Consider the following 17,589-nt stretch of genomic DNA (forward strand, 5'->3'; position numbering starts at 1 on the left):
ACCAGTCTCATCGTAGAGCCAAAGATAAGTTTGGTGTCTTATGTTGCAAATTAATGTTGAAATTTTCCTTGACAAACGAATATTGTACCTAGCTAGTATCTTGGGTGCATGCACCTTAATTTGATCATCCTCAACTTTTGGTGCAGGTCCTCTCTCAAATGGCATACTTCCAAAGACAGGAGTGGATGTGGCAAATTACAACGGCCTCACTCTGCAAAGCAGTCTTACAGAAGATCAAGGTATTAAACTAAAAGTGGCATAAAATTTGAAAGTTTTGGATATAGAAGTTGAAAGCATGGTTTTTGAACTTTCGTTGGCCTAGATGGTCAAACTGTTTGGCCCGGGAACCGTTTAGGTACTTGGTTCAAATTTATCTCAAATTTGGTTCTTGATAAAAAATTATTCGATCAGTCAACGATTCGTTGATTCGGGCGGTCAAACTATCAATTTGCCGACCTGTTTAATAGTTTTTAGCTGTTTTTTATTTTTTTAATTTTTTTTATCAAAATAGAATTCATTCAAACCGGATGATCAAACCATCAACCCAGAAACCGGTGGTCAAAATAATTCCATTTCAATTTTTAATACCATGATTGAAAAAAGTTTTATCATTTTCAAAGGAACACGTACGCAGTCACTAGGAGAGCATTTAGACTGCCTTCTAGTATCTAGATTCTAATTAGGCCTACTGTGTTTTCAATGTAATTTCATTCATATATAAGTTCATAAATATGGGAGTGCAAATAAATAATATGAATGAATAGTCTGGTTTGTTTTTGTTTTCAATTTTATTTATCTTACTTATTTGCAACGTAAATGAAGTAGAAATAAAATCTGAAGCAAATAAGGAAAAAAGTTATTACTCTATGGTTTATATTCCCATACATGAATGTGTACCAATGCAAACAAATTGAGGCTAAAGGAAATCAAATTCTGGAAAAGAATATAATGTCCCGATTTGGCAAAAAAAGCCTTCAAATTAGAGAGTTTCTCTTTTAGACAAATGATGTCTTATTTTCTTAAGAAAGAGCATCTCAAAATAGTTGTTCTTCGTGTCAAACAAAAACTTTATTAATCATAAATGCGTCTATCCACTCAAATGGTAGTTATCTCCACTTTCAAAAAACTTGGTAAATCATAAATTATAATTTATAATTGCCCCCCCGAACTTTCACTTACATCAAAGACCCCATGATGGTTTATACCCCTTGTCCATTAAGTTAGATGACTTAATGCATTAAATTACTAAAATATCCATCTAAATATTCTTTATTTTATTTTTTTTGCCCTTTTCTCTTAAACCCTAATTGACCCAAATATACCTTTATTTACTCCAAGTAAAACCAGCTAAAATAATAAGAATCATTTCATTGACATACAAAAACAAGTTTTTTTTTATTCTTTTCATTTCACTAACATGAGTATCTCTCTTCATATTAAAATATAAAAATTGTCCACTTCTTTCTCCAATAAATCAAGAAATAACCAAATGAAGCCTTAAATTTATATCCATAAACCTCTACCATTTGATAAGAATATTGAACCCAACTATAAATTACAAGGATCAATTAGAGAAACCGAGATGAATTCAATATTGTATTTAGAAAACTAATTGAATCATAACTCATTCAAATAAATAAGAAAATGGTAATTTGGAGATTTAAAAAATTTTAAACAACTGAATGAAAATCTTTTTCAAAGTTAATTGATTGAACTCTAATGGAGGGGGTGTTTGTTGCAAATTTAAAGTTTAGAGGGTGATTGTCATTGACCCCATTCTACGGGGATCTTTATAATCTATCCAAAAAATAACAACTCATTTCAAATGATATTAGGATCCATAAAGTAAGTTACTATTTAGAAATATAACTTGATTTAATTATCTTAAGTTAAATAACAAATCTAAACATAAAAAATGGATGGCAAGCAAATGTTTTTAAAATACATAAATAAAATAAATCAGTATACTGGCACAAGTAGAAGATTGCTATACCAGGGTGTTAAATTTTCATATAATATTGCCACCATCTTTTACCAAGGTTTTTAAAACCAGACCAGACAGAAAACCGTTTTGGGGTCTGCTTCCTGGGTCAAATGGTCTGATCATCTGGTCTAAACGAACGACCCGTTTTGATAGAAAAAAATAAAAAGAATGGTCAATAACCATTGTCCAGATCGACTTTTTGACTGTCCGGGTCAACGATTCACTAACCAAATCAATGATTTTTTGCCAAAAAGCGATTTTGGGATAAAACGGATTGATTCCTAATTTTTCCGGTCTGGTTTTAAAAACCATGTTTTATTTACAACAGATTTAGCATACCTAATCCCAAGCCCATGTAATTCGGCGAGGCTTTATTTTTGTTGTAATTGTGATCGATGTAAATCCAATATGAATCTAATAAATGTAGTTAGTGGTGGTGGTGGAGGGAAGATCCCTGAAAGCGCGCACCGACAACTACAGCGATCCTTAAGCCAACACCAGGAACGACCCGAGGAACAGAATTGGGAGCGGCAGCGGCCGTGGTGGTCGAAAGCCTCATTACGCCTGAGCACCGCTATCAGTTGCCTCAGCCTCCACTTTTGTTTTCCTTCCGGTCCTCCATTAAATAAAACCTCACCGAGTCACTGCTTTATGTTTTTAATTTGTAGCGGCTCTGTTATGACTTCAATTCTATTATGTAATCCATTCTATTTTATGCTCAGATCTTGCTTTGGTCAGATGGTGTTCTCTGGCTGATTGCAGAGGAGACGACTTGGATCAAATATATTCACCAGGATTGTGGAGTTGTGTACGGGGACGGGCTACCCTCCCTCAGTTGTGTAGAGATCACATTTGTTGTGATCATGATTGCATCGCAAGGCCGGCCAGTATATGTTTGGCATCGATGCAGCAGATATAATATCATTTTCTCTGCTGATGTATGCGTTGAAAATACCATTTTTTGAGAAAATAATGATTTTTTTTCTGTTTGAAAATGTTATTGTAGTTAAGACGTTTTTTGGAGCAACAATAACACTTTTTGTTTGTTACCAGTGCATCATGTCTGTTTTCAGCACTAATATTCATTATAGGAAGTCTATGCCACTGTCACATCACGTTTTCATTAACAAAAAAAAAAATGCAATATGAGAAAATGCCAAATTCTGTATTGCTTTAAACCATGTTTTTTTTTTTATTTTCAAGGTATGGCTTAAAGCACTGATTTTTATGAAAAAACAGTTCCAAATAAACATATTTTCTGGAACACTATTTTTTCTGACGTAACGCTGATATATCACTGCCAAATTCAGTATTGCTCTAAACAATGTCTTTTCGATTTTTAAAGCGTGACTTAAAACACCATTTTTTATGAAAAAACAGTTCCAAACAAATATACATTTTCTGGAACACCATTTTTTCCAACTTAGCGCTCATGTATCACTATTTTTTGGAGCAATAGCATTGATGCCAATTTATCTAGGAAGCCCGTTTAAGTGGGGAGAGAACATGCAGTCAGCTCATTGGGTCTATCAACTGATTCAGCCATTTTCTACTTTGCTTGGCGGGTGTAGACTGTCGTAGGAGCAAAAAAAACCAAGCGCCCACCGTGGGGCTCGAACCCACGACCACAAGGTTAAGAGCCTTGCGCTCTACCGACTGAGCTAGACGGGCCAACTATTATTCCTACTCGTGAATTATAATATCCTTATCTACAAAACACGTTAAACAGAATAGAAAATTCTTTAGACAAATACAATCAGAAAGTCTGTAATAGTGAGAACGGTTCAATTAGAAATAGGTAACCACACAACTCACAATCCGGATTTATATAAACTTTGACGTAGAAGCGTGATTATAACAGAAATTAGGGATATGCATCGTGAGTTTGACTAACAACTCCACTTAATCCCCACCCACCACTCTCGGGTTATAAGAGATTGGAAGAGAAAGTTTCGGAGACAGTTTCTGAAGTTCCACCGCCTAATCAGATTTGGGATCTTGGTTCGAGATTTGATACCCATTTCCATTTTGTTCAGAGCTGCTACTCCATTCCTCTTTCAGCTGTGGTTACAAGGAAAAAAAAAGTTGGTTAGGAGGGAGGAACCAAGCAATACGGTACATGCTGACTCTGGTGAAAAGAACCATCCTTTTGTAGTGAGTTTGGTATCCACCACCAGCACCTTAGCTACATTTCATCTATGTATATCCTGTTGCAAAATCATCCTTAGTTCTCTAAACAGCACTATATTCTTAGGCTCAATGTTTTTAAAACCGACCCAGCACTGGAACCGTTTTGGTTGTGGGTTTCCAATCAGCGGTTCAACCATCCAGTCCAAACAGATGGCCCATTGTAGTTTAAAAAATAAAAAAAAGGACTAAAAAATAAAAAAAAAGACCAAAAACCATTGTCAACAGGTCAACATGTCACTGACCAAGTTAATGATTTTTGACAAAAGCATGCTTAGACCATTTACAAGGTGATAAAGTTTAGGAGGAGCATGTTGAATAGTGCGCCCTGAAATTATACATATCTATTCTATATAATATGAAACAAGGTTATCCACGTCACTATCCCTCTCCTTGCCACCTTGATAATCTTCTGTTTTTTTTTTGAAATTTTCATATTTTTATTTCCACATAATTGTCGATTAAACCAATAATGAATTTAACAACATAGGCTAAATTATCTCTGACAACCAATAGATAAAGAATGAGGGATTTACTTTACTAATGTCTAGTCAAGTGGCACCACAATACCCCACTTTCTCCTATATTATCTCAAATTCCTATTTATCATATCATTTGCTTTTTATCTCTCTCTCTCTCTCTCTTTCTCTCTCTCTCTCTCTCTCTCTCTATATATATATATATATATATATATATACTAAAATAGTTTGAATTAAAAATTTAAGAATTATTTAAACATTATAACTAAATTATATGTTAACTTTAACATATTTACTAAAACACAAAAAATAATTATAATAGATTTAATAACAATATAAATTATATTTTTATGGAATATACAATTTAAATGTTATTCAAATAATAAAAATTTAACATTAAAAAATAAAATACTATTTAAATATTTCAGTAGCTAAATATTTTAAATAATAAAATATTAAAAATATATAAAAAATATTTAATATTACATAATAACTTTAAAATAAATAAAATTCAAATAACAAAAAATTTTAAATATGTTACATATTATTTAGATATTTAAATAACTAAAATTTTAAAATAGTTAAAATAACGAAATTATTTAATAAATTTTAAAAAATCTCTTAAAAGTAGAAAAATAATGATAATAGATTTCATAATATTCAAATTAGTAACAATTTAATATTTTTCAAGTTTAATAACAAAATTATGTAATAATAGTATAAATTTTAATTTTAGGGATTATTAAATTCAATAAAAAAATAACTTTAAAATCTTAATATATATTTATATACTCAAAAATTAATATTTATTATTCAATAATTATTTATTGTTTTTCTGTAATAAATATATTTTCAATAATTATTGGAGATTAAACTATTGTTATTTGAGATTATACTATTTATTGACTAATTTAATTTATTTTTAATATTAATAATATTTTTTAATCATTGTATTTATTGTATTTTCACTATAAATTTATTTTTAATAATTGTGTGTTTTTGCTATAAATTTTTAATAATTATTGAAGATTAAACTATTGCTATTTAGTAGAGATTGGACTATTAATTTAGCTGAAATTAAGATTGTTCATGAGTCGGTCAACTTGAGTTGATTACCCAAAACCGACTGACCATTAATGAAAACTAGCCAATTTGAGTTGTATCGGTTTGCGTCAAATTTCGGTTTGTTTTAGTTAGTTCAAGAGATTTAAATTAAAAAAATTACAATGGTATTATTAAAAAATAAATTTATAATATAAAATATTTTAGACTAAGAAATATGGAAATTATCCTACTTTCTCATATTAAAAAATTGTATTTAATATATATATATATATATATATATATATATATATATATATATATATATATTATGGTTAGGTTAATTTGGTTTTGGTCAATTTACAAATGACTAAACCGAAAATGATCCAACCTAGTCGGGTTGGGAAATTGTTGAACCAAAATCGATCGGAAATACTAACTTGGGTCAAATTTGGTTGAGTTGGTCGATTTGATCAGTTTGATGAACAACCTTAGCTGAAATGAGTTATTATTATTTTTTATTGCAAAAAAATTTTAAAAAATGTATATAAAATATAAATAATTATTAATTATTTAAAAAAATTAAAATATAAAATAATTATATACTCTTATATGTTTCTATTGTTTAGTTTTTGTTTAATAAAACCCATTCATACACAATGAATAAAAGTACAAACAACATCCCGCTAAACCAAAAACAATAAAGCAGGTTTCATAGGCATATACACACACATACCCATCACCCAAATCACCCAATAAGGCCTAAAGGAGGGAAGCACATTACCATTTTGAGGGTCTCCTTATGGTATCGATAACCCTGATAAAATACATCAGAGAATAATCAATAAAAGGATGCTTTATCATTTAGGCTATGTTTGGTTTGAAGAAAAAGGTAGGGAAAGGAAGGAAAAGATAGGGAAATCTATACAAGCCTTGTATAGGTTTCCCTGTCTTTCCCTTCTTTCCCTACCTTTTCCTTTAAACAATGTAAGATCTACACGTACGGATGAAAATGGAATATTCTCATCAACAAACCTTGTCAGTTCCATAAATGTAATCACAGTAGGTGAATGCTGAAGCAAAGTTGCTGTGGCTTTGGCCCCCAACAAAATGATGGTAATCATGGTGCTCTGCTCCCCCATAGAAGGGGATATATTTTGAGGGGCTCCAGGGGAAGTCATACCTGCATAACAGTGTTTGATGCAAAAAGTTTGGTCACTGCATTTTGATTGCATAAAAAGATTCAGATGATAAAGGAAAGGAAGACGAAGCTTCTCAATCTATGTCACTTTTGACCAATATGAATATATATTGCATCAGAAGCGATGAGAACAAAATAAGTTCATAAGTAGAGCTTATTAACAATAACAAAGCATTTTATGTTTTAAGAAAGATACCAACCTAAAACTTATGGAATTGCTCTTGATGACGGAATGATTTCATCATTTCAATAACAATGTCAAACTTTTATATGAAAATCTATATATAACCTAAAAGTAAAAGGTTATATGGCGGATTACTATCATGCTATGCATTTGCCAAATTCAACCTTTTCTTTTTTATATAACCTAAATGAAATCTTATAATCTTATAATCTTTTTATGTTCATATTTTTAATAATTATTGTTACAAATTTAATTAATTACAATGATGCCATTGAATAAAACAAAAAACAATCATAACTTATTCTTTCTCCTTTCCTCTTTCATATTTGATACTAAAATGTAATTATTTACAATAGTGCCATCGCTAATTATTTACAATGATGCCACTAAACTCTTACCTTTTTCATATTTGTTAAAAAATGTCTTTATCTCTCATTTTATTTACAATCGGGCCATGCTTCCCTCCCCTACCATACTTTAGAGGGTTGGCTCGGCATAGTATTTGGCCTGAGCCCATGCAGGCTAATGTTGTGCTGCGAGCCAAGTCTTAGGCCATGTCAGGCCATGAATCGGACTAATCCATGTTTCTTAAAAATTTTGACAAAAAATAATGAATAAGTTAAGATAAATTAAAAATAGATGAAAAAATTAAAAAAAAGGTCTTAAAATTTTATTTTATATGAATTTGATGTATACAATTGTTTATATATGCATTAATAAAATGAAATTATATAATAAAATTGAAAATAAAATTATATATCATATAATTATTGTATATAATATACGGCTCGAGCCCACGTGGCCCATGCTGTATCGTAGGCCAAGTCTTTGGCCAGGCTGGGCCATAAACCGGGCTAAGCCATGTTTTTTAAAAATGTTGGAAAAAAAATGAAAAATTTAACATAAATTAAAATAAATAGACAAAAATTTAAAAAGTATCTTAAAATTTTATTTTATATGAATTTTGATGCATACATTTGAAAATAAAATATATATATATATATATATATATATATATATATATATATTATATAACTATTATTGGGCCACAAACTAGACTACGCCATGTTTTTATAAATTATAAAATAGATAAAAAATTAAAAAGATGTTAAAATAATATTTTATATGAATTTTGATGTGTACAATTGTTTATATATGCAATAATAAATTGAAAATAAAGCTATATATATTAATATATCATATAATTATTGTATATAATATACAACCCGAGCCCGCACAGGCCCATGTTGTGCCACGGGCCAAGCTGGTCTGTGGGCCAAGTCTTAGGCCAGGCTGGGCCACGAACTAGGATAAGCCATGTTTTTTAAAATTTTTGAAAAAATAATGAAAATTTTAACATAAATTAAAAAAGATCTTGAAATTTTATTTTAGCCCGAGCCTACACGGACCAGGGCTGGTCCGCAGGTCAAGTCTCAATCCAGGCTAGGCCACGGACCAAGCAAAGCCTGCTCATGGGCTCGGTAGCTCAATAGTTCAGCTCGACCCACTAACAACGCTGAATTAATTAATTAAATAATTTGATATAGCCTTTACCAATCTTGTATTGATAGTACATAAAGTTTTATTTATTTAATTATTTATTTTACTAAATTATTTAATTAGTTAATAATTTAGTAATCTAACAAATTATTATTGCTGGCAAAGTAAGACATAAAATCATGTATATATTTACTCTCTCACTTGATTGTCTATTTATCTCATTTATTTTACTAAATTTATTTATTTATTAAATTAGATTAATTATTATTTAACTATTTACAATTATTCCACTATATAAAATTAAAATACAATGACAAAAGTCATCTCCCCCTCTTTCACTCTATTTCCTGATGGTCATAATTATTTATTGTTTTATTTTATTAAATTAAACATATTAGTATCCATAAAATTTTATTTATTTTAAATAGATATTATTTCCAATAAAATTTTATTTAAAAAATTTACCTTTGGCAAAATTTTTTCCTATACAATAATTTATCTTTGGCAAGCCACTTACTATCATGTTTTGCCCCTGCAATGCGGGGCTCCTCCGCTAGTTATAGTTATAATAAAGACAAGTTAAACCAGAGACAATTAAATTCAACATAAAAATTCTGATGGCATCCACTACATTTGATGACCTTTTACTCTTGAGAAAGTTTATTGCAGCTAGTACATAATTAATTTATCAAAACTTTGGTTTTTGCTAGTTATTAGGAAATAATGAAGATCCCATTCATTAGTACCCCATCCTGTCTACCCGTCTCAAGACCTTGGCTAGAGAGGGGCCAATCGTTGGGCGATGCCCCTTCATGTGCTAGGAAAATGCTTGAACTAAAATGGGAGACTTATCAAAAGTTCCGTAGTACAGAGTACAGACTAATGATATTAGATTATGAGAGCATCATATTGGATCTTAAATATCAACAGGTTGAACACCTTTTACCTTATAATTACAAAGCTGTAGTCTTCCGTCAATTTGAGTGACCTAGGGATGTCAGTGAGTCGGGTTAGAATCCATATATTTGATTTTAGGTCAGATTAGAATTCTGATTATTCAACCCGAATTGGGTTTGGATCAGTTTGAATTTTGCTTAACCCACCCATGGTAAGGGATCATGATACCATGTATTATACAAAGTATTCTTTTAACTTTTTGACTTCTAACTCTATAATATACAAAGTATTCTTCTAACTTTTTGACTTCTAACTCTATAATGATACCATGCATGTATACAAAGTATTCTTGTAACTTTTTTGACTTCTAACTCTATAGTTTTAAAGTTTAAGATTTAATTGTGAGTCGATTTTGATATATTTTTTTTGAATGGAAAGTGTGGCATTTTAGATTTTATAAAACAATTTCCTAACTTAAATTAATAGATTTTAGATCTTCAAAACGTGTTAAAAAAATACAATTGAAATGCTACAAATCAGGTCGGATCAGTGTCGGGTTAAATGGCTTGGAACTCATGTATTTTTAAGGCGGATCGGGTCGGGTTAAGGTTGAGACATTGTAGGGTTGAGGCAAACCCGACCCGTTGACATCAGTGGGACCAAATCAATGAAAAGTAAATATACTCTCTACTACATGCATGTGTAAATCAACGAATAGTATTTAACTTTACCAAGTTGATTGTCACAATGAGTTACCAAGCATGTACCGAGCTGGAGATTTTTTTTTTTTTTTGTACAGAGCTGGAGATTGAGAGGAGAAATATTGACATCACAAATCCATTGCTAACACACTCACTAAGAATTGGCTGTGAACATGTTGCACTTCCATTGTGGATATATTCTGCAATCCATTTATGATTTATCGAGCCTGTGCTGATGGGTGAGGTGTTGGAGTTTAATGATGTGTTTTTATATTATATAAACCATGGGGAATTGTTGAAAAAAGAAAGCATACTAAATGAAGACATAAATCAATGAAATACTATAATAAGATCATACTAAATATTTAAGTACTACAAATTCACATTTCATATCCAAAATTTACCTGGTTATTTAGTTACATACAAATTTCACAGAAAAAGAGTTCCCTCAAGTGCCATGTCAGTGGAGGTGTTAAATAAACACAACACAACATGCAGTAAATCGATCCAACCCGATCCGTAAACAGCCCTATCGTCGTCTATAAATCTGTAGAAAAAAAATGTCTGAAATTTGATACTTGTTACTTCAGTAACATTCTATAGGACACATGTACATTCTTGTCTGAAATAAGGAAGGAGAAAAAGGAACGTTTTATTTACAAGTGTCCCTCAAGAATCTACTACGTGTTTGAATCCAACGCATCTCTGAACCTACATGGTCCACGCCATACTGGTATTAAGTAATAAGTACACCCGTTTCAGAAAATCAGTCTGTAATGTTTCATATGAGTGAGAAAAATGACTTGACTCATTCTACTCCCACCATCTAATATTAAGGCTGTGTTTGGTTTATTGAAGAGAAATCCATACTAACCTATATCACTTAAATAACCATACTTCTCTCTAATCTACTTTTCTTCTGCATATAATTTCTTAACAGGAACCGGAAAGCCATGATTAAGATCCTCTAGAAACCAATTTCACTTAACAACTGCGAACAAAGAGAAATTAACATAATCTCGATTTCAATTACCATTTCATTCCATGGAAATAAGTTAAACTCATAGGGTTAAAAGGGGAGAGAGAGAGAGGAGCAGAAAATAGTACCCGCTGTGTGTCTCAATAGCCTCGACTTGCCGAATAATGAACCACAACCAGAAGGTGATTATATGCCCGGGAACCAGAGCTGGCCCAAGAAAGGAGGGAAAGCCGAGGATCAAGATCTCAGCCCAGTGAGCGTACGGAGCAGCAAACCCAATTGGAGCTGTGAACTCATGGTGGACATGATGGATTTTCTCGTAACCCCATTTGTTATGCAGGAACCTATGGATCCAGTAATTCCCATAATCCTCAATAATGAAATACACAAGTAATTGTAATAAAATCTCCCACCCGGATGGCAATGACAGACCCGTCCGAATCCCAACCCACTGCAACCGCAATAACAAAGCCAGTCCAACAAGAAGAAACGATTTTCCTTTCGGAAACCTCAAATTTCTTGCAATTGGAAAAAGGAAAAAATAAAAAACAGTGAAGACGATTACCTTGACAGTGGGATAGGAAGCTAGTTGCAGAGGACCAATGGTAAGAACAAACAACCGCATTACATCTCTGTAGCACCTGACCATATCGGAGAAAGACAGCCTGACCTTGGGCTGCAGCTTATACTTTCCAATGCTCTTGGAAAACTTAAGCTCCATGAGGACCAAAGGCAGAGGAACCAGAGAGAAGAAGAAGAACAAGAAGAGAATGTTGTGGCAATATAGATAGTAATCCGACTTCTGTGCAGAATAATTGAACCATAGCTTCTCGGCCCATGTCAGCTTTCTCCCGAGAGCTAACTCTGCTTCCTGTAAGCTCTGGTATGGAAGCATGACTTGACGATCTCTCTCTTTCGTCCCTTTAGATTAACCCAAGGAAGAACAAACGATAATGAGAACAAAGAGAGTGAGAGAGATAGATTTATAGGGTTTTGCTAGATCGACAAAGAGAGAAAAGAAGAGAAGCGAGAAAGCAAGGGAGTGGAGGACGAGAGGTGACCGAACTCAGAAAATGGGAAGTGGGAAAGAAAAACGAAAGGAGCGCACCCTACCCCGATAGGAATCGATCTCTGTGCTGTTACAGTGTGCTGCTACAGTCTGAATCGTGTGTGAGACCGATCTGCTTCTTACATAGGGCACCTCACACCGACTTCACACGCACATACGCACATCTACCACGCACATCTACCACCTGACTTGGATTAGGATGGTCCCATTATTCTCCTTTATTTCATGCTTCTCTTGTTGGATGGGCTTTGGAGTCCTAATTATATTACTTGTTGTTTGTAGTCATATATTTTTCATCTCTTACGATGCATCTGCAAATGTTGTTTGGCATGGATTGTTTTTCTTAGCAGCTCTTTGAATGATTTTCTTCTTTCTTTGCTTCTTTGAATACATATCATTTAAATGCTTTTTATCCATTCATATATCCCTAAATATTAAGCAGTATTAGTGATATTGCTGTAAACATCCATCTAATTTTACTATTTTATAAATAGATTAATGATTTCAAAGTTATTGATACTCTTTGGGGGTAGGTTGCTCAATAGGACATTGATTTTTTATTGTTAAATAGTAAATTTCAAATTAAATGATATTGTAGTTGCCCCTTACTTAGTATGGGGTCATTGTCTAGATAAAACATGATAGGTCTCTTAAAATAAATAAAGAGTCCACCCTAAATGTCCATTATAAATAATTAAAAAAAAATTCAAATTAATTCAAATAATTACTTGCTGAAATTATTGAATTAAGTAAATAATAATAACAATCAATTATTTATAGAAATAATTAATAATAATACCAATTATCAAGTACTTAATTATGTAAATAACAAAAAACGAAATAACAATCATCAATTATCATTAATATTTATTCAAAGCATGCCCCATAATAATTGCTGACCTTAAATAAGAATCAATATTTATTAACGGTCATTAAAATTTTTAAGCCAAATCATTAATGTTTATTCTTAAATGCAAAATATGAATTAACAAATCTATTATATAATAATTATACTCGATTGGAAAAAATATTTTAAGTAAATATTTAAATAATTACAAATTTAGGATCCATTTGGTTCATAGTCAGAATTGGAATTAAAATCCTTCAGAACCGGAATCGGAATGGTCCATTCCCATAGTCTGTTTGATTTAGATAGGAATGGGAATGGAAATTAAAATCAGTAGGAATGGGATTTCATTCCCAAGCTCAAATGGGGGAATGTCATTCTAGCAGGAATGGGAATGAGATTTTGATTTTGCCCCACCAAACAGTTGGAAGGGAATAACCCATTCCGATTCCGATTCCAAACCCCTATTCTTGCAAACCAAGCGGACCCTTAGTTAATGTTATCACTATATAACAAAAAATTTAAATTAAATACTAAAATAAATTAATAAGAATAAGAATAAGAATGGTTAAATTAAAGTAATAAACAATTCAAGTTGAATTTAGTGACCTATATAATTTTACGGGTTTGACATATAAAGGTCAATTTATGTGGACCCGTAGATTGTATGTCTTAAAAATTGACAGTTTATAAACAGTAATAAAAAATGGTAATAAAAATCATTTATGTTTATTCATATATATATATATATATATATATATAATTAACTTCCCTGTACTTAGTACGAGGTCCAATCAATATCTAGACCGTTCAATCAGTTCAAATTTGTTTTGATTTAAATTAGTTTTCAACCCAAACCTGATCCATTGACACATATTTTTATCTTATATCAATGGATTAGATATTGGCTTAATCTAACCCAATCCAATATAAATTTGTTACGGATGAATCAGGTCCACTCCAATCTAATAAATATTTTCGATCGGATTAGTCCAATCTAATATGTCTTATTAGTCCATTCGATCCGCCCAAATTGATTTTATATTGGACGCGTCCAATCCAAAACCGGTTCATTTACACCCTTACCCGTGGCTGTGGCCTATGGGTCATGTCATGCTGCATAAATCAATTGAAATCACATGTGAGATCTAGATCTAGATACGTTGGAATCATATTGTTGGCCCCACAATCCATCCATCCATGTCATCAAATCCAAGTGATGATGTATACACTACTTCTGGGCAAACATCCATGTCATCCTAAATGTTTATTATAAACAATTAAAAAAATGAAAAATTCAAATTAAATCAAATAATTATTTGCTGAAAATTACTGAATTAAGTAAACAATAATAACAATTAATTATTTATAGAAATAATTAACAATAATAACAATTATCAAGTGCTTTATTAAGTAAATAGTAAAAAATGAAATAACAATCACCAGTTATCATTAATGTTTATTCAAAGCATGCCCCATAATAATTACTGGATACAATAATTAAACCTTAAATAAGAATTAATATTTATTAACAGTCATTAAAATTGTTAAGCCAAATCATTAATGTTTATTCTTAAATGCAAAATATGAATTAACAAATCTATTATATAATAATTATACTCAATTGGAAAAAAATATTTTAAGCAAATATTTAAATAATTATAAATTTAGGGTCAGTTTGGTTCGTAGTCAGAATTGGAATCGAAATCCTTCGTAATCAGAATTAGAATGATCTATTCCCATAGTATGTTTGGTTCAGACATAATGAGAATGAAAATTAAAATCAGTAGGAATGGGATTTCATTCCCAAGGGAGGGGCAGAGTGGCCATTCCCTCAAATGGGGGAATGCCATTCCAGCAGGAATGCCATTCCAGCAGGAATGGGAATGAGGTTCCGATTCCGCCCAACCAAATAGTTGGAATGGGAATAACCCATTCCGATTCCAATTCTATACCCCTATTCTTGCAAACCAAACGGACCCTTAGTTAATATTATTAGTATATAACAAAAATTTAAATTAAATACTAAAATAAATTAATAATAATAATAATAATAATAATAATAATAATAATAATAATAATAATAATAAGAATAAGAATAAGAATAAGAATAAGAATGGTTAAATTAAAATAATAAACAGTTCAAGTTGAATTTAGTGGCCCGTATAATTTTACGGGTTTGATATATAAGGGTCAATTTATGTGGACTTGTAGATTGTACGAGTGTGTTAAAAAATGGTAGTTTATAAATAGTAATAAAAATTATTTATCCCCATAGAATTCAACAAAATAATATCTACCAAAGTGTCATACAATCAAGGGCATAGAGTCAATCTCCTTTCAAAAAATTAATAGCTACCAAAGAGTCTAACAAAATACTAAAAAAGAATTATTTTGGCTCATCACAAATAAAACAATTGCTAAAATTACCTTCAGCTCAATCTCAAAGATAAAAGCCTTCACCTATGTATACCGTTGTTGGGACTGATGGTCTTATTAAAGAAGGGATGATTTAGGTATAACTTCAAAATTTTAAACTCTAAATGAAATAACTTCAAAACCCTTCCCTCAAAACATGAAGCTAAGCCTTCTTATTAGTTTAAAACAAGATGCATTTGAATTAAGCATAGTTGATTCAATAGTTAATCATAAAATTTTCAATATTTAACTTTACTACTAAAATGTAGACCTATAGCTTTAAAACAAATGAATCATCCACATAAACTATTAAAGTTACAATTTTCCCTTGTTCCTTCTTTATAAAGAGTTTGTAGTTGGTTTGGCACTGTGTGAAACCCATCTATTGTACTGCCTAATGGGATTTGCTAAACCAAACCCTTGGTGATTGTTTTAGGCCATACAAAGATTTCCTTAACTCGCAAACATTTTGTTCACTGCATTTAGCACAAAAGCTAGGAGGTTGAATAATGTATACATCTGCCTCCAAATCACCATCCAAGAAAGCATTTTTTATGTCTAATTGATTGAGTTTTCAATACAGATTTGCTACTAAAGAGAGAGGAAAACCCGAACGGAGTTCACCTTTGACACTAGAGCAAGGTTTTTGCATAATCAACTCTATATACCTATGTAAAACCCTTGGCTACTAGGCGAGCCTTGTATCTTTCCACTGTGCCATCTACCTTGTGTTTCATAGAAAACACCCATTTGCACCCCACCGATTCCTTTCCTTTAGGAAGGTCTACCAATTTCCACGTGCCATTCTTATATAAGGCATTAATCTTCCTTCATTGCATCTGTCCCTTCAGAAAATAATAAGGAAACATTATAAATGGTTGAAAAGAAAGCACAAAATGATGGTGGAATGTTCTCATAAGATAAGAACTTAACCATTGGGTGGTTTGTGGTACATGATTTGAGACCTTTCCTTTTTGCAATAGGAGGTCTAGATCAAAAGTTGAAGTATCAATATCAATAGGTTTGAGAATATCAATTGGAATAATGGTACTTGAATGAGGGCTGGATTCAACCCTTGTGAGTTCGATGGCATCGGTAGCACAGCTTCAGGTTGTTCCATAACTAGAGGATGTTGTTGGCATTGGCTTTTAAGATGTTTACAAAACAGAATGGAAGAGGATAAGGAAGAAAAGTTAATAATAGCACTGGAGTCTATTTCTCCTCAACCTTACTCTCCCCTTAAGGATAGAGAGGGTAATCCAAGAAAATACACACAATAGCTTTAGGATCAAGTTTACCAGGGGTAGGGGACAAATCATGAACAAAGCAATAACAACCAAAATCATGCATGAGAATAATAAACATTGGAGCCTTAGGGAAGAGATGCTGATGAGGATTCTTATATTCCAATAACCAAGATGGCATACGGTTGATAACATAGGCACCAATCATGACAACATCCACCCAAAATCTCAGAACATTCATCTATAGAAGCATCCCCTGAGCAACTTCTAAGAGATGGTGATTCTTTCTCTCCGCAACCCTATTCTATTGAAAGGTTGCATTGTTCAACTGAAAAACTTGGATTTCTATTTGAACCTAAGTATAAATCGTGCGTTGAAAGTCTTTCACAAGATTAGGGACTTCTTGTGAATGCATTAGGTAAAACCAAGTTTATTGGGAAAAGTCATCTATAAATGAAATGAAATACTTATATCTATTCTCAGTTAGAATAATAATAGGGTTCTAAACATCAAAGTACACAAGGTGAAAAGGAAATTTTAATCTTTTATTGCGTAAAGGAGATGAAGATCTAAAATGCTTACTTAACTCACACACTTGACACTAAAATTCTCTAACTGATACAGACTTAAAAAATCTAGAAACAAATACTTCAAAGACTTAAAAGACATATGAACCGATCTATGGTGCCATAAAACAACATTACTCTTACTCGATTGACTCAAAGACTCTAAAGCTGAAGATGCAAGACCAACTTTATCTTCTAGTACATAGAGACTATTGACCATGTTTCTTTTACCAACTGTCCTCCTAAAGACCAAATCCTAAAAAACACAACAATATGGAAGAAATGTTATTGA

General features: G+C 31.7%; 1 protein-coding gene, 1 long non-coding RNA gene and 1 other non-coding gene across 7 annotated transcripts; all 3 read right to left on the bottom strand.

The window, feature by feature from the left end:
• Window positions 1–3,582: 3,582 nt before the first annotated feature.
• Window positions 3,583–3,655, bottom strand: TRNAK-CUU (transfer RNA lysine (anticodon CUU)). Its single transcript has one exon. It is a non-coding gene; the product is annotated as a tRNA-Lys (tRNA).
• Window positions 3,656–3,705: 50 nt separating this feature from the next.
• On the bottom strand, window positions 3,706–12,456 carry LOC148861983 (methylsterol monooxygenase 1-1-like). Of its 4 annotated transcripts, XR_016095128.1 has the most exons (7): window positions 12,267–12,413; window positions 11,719–12,074; window positions 11,282–11,604; window positions 10,579–10,721; window positions 6,727–6,874; window positions 6,476–6,508; window positions 3,706–4,045 (listed from the first exon to the last, which is right to left on the bottom strand). XR_016095128.1 is itself a non-coding variant. In XM_088942007.1 (6 exons), exons 2-6 carry the CDS (start codon window positions 12,046–12,048, stop codon window positions 3,965–3,967), a joined length of 915 nt encoding a protein of 304 aa, XP_088798133.1. In that variant the 5' UTR covers window positions 12,049–12,074; window positions 12,267–12,456; the 3' UTR covers window positions 3,706–3,964. The 4 variants fall into 4 exon arrangements, 2 of the variants coding, with proteins under 2 accessions (XP_088798133.1, XP_088798132.1); XR_016095127.1 differs by having other exon boundaries at window positions 11,719–12,309; XM_088942007.1 differs by lacking the exon at window positions 10,579–10,721 and having other exon boundaries at window positions 12,267–12,456.
• On the bottom strand, window positions 10,736–11,166 carry LOC148861984 (uncharacterized). Of its 2 annotated transcripts, none has more exons than XR_016095130.1 (2): window positions 11,049–11,166; window positions 10,736–10,885 (listed from the first exon to the last, which is right to left on the bottom strand). It is a non-coding gene; the product is annotated as an uncharacterized LOC148861984 (long non-coding RNA). The 2 variants fall into 2 exon arrangements; XR_016095129.1 differs by having other exon boundaries at window positions 10,736–10,904; window positions 11,049–11,138.
• Window positions 12,457–17,589: the final 5,133 nt, after the last annotated feature.

This window comes from Nelumbo lutea, chromosome 4, assembly GCF_056320005.1.
Source record: "Nelumbo lutea isolate HS-2025 chromosome 4, American lotus-T2T, whole genome shotgun sequence".
NCBI lineage: Eukaryota > Viridiplantae > Streptophyta > Magnoliopsida > Proteales > Nelumbonaceae > Nelumbo > Nelumbo lutea.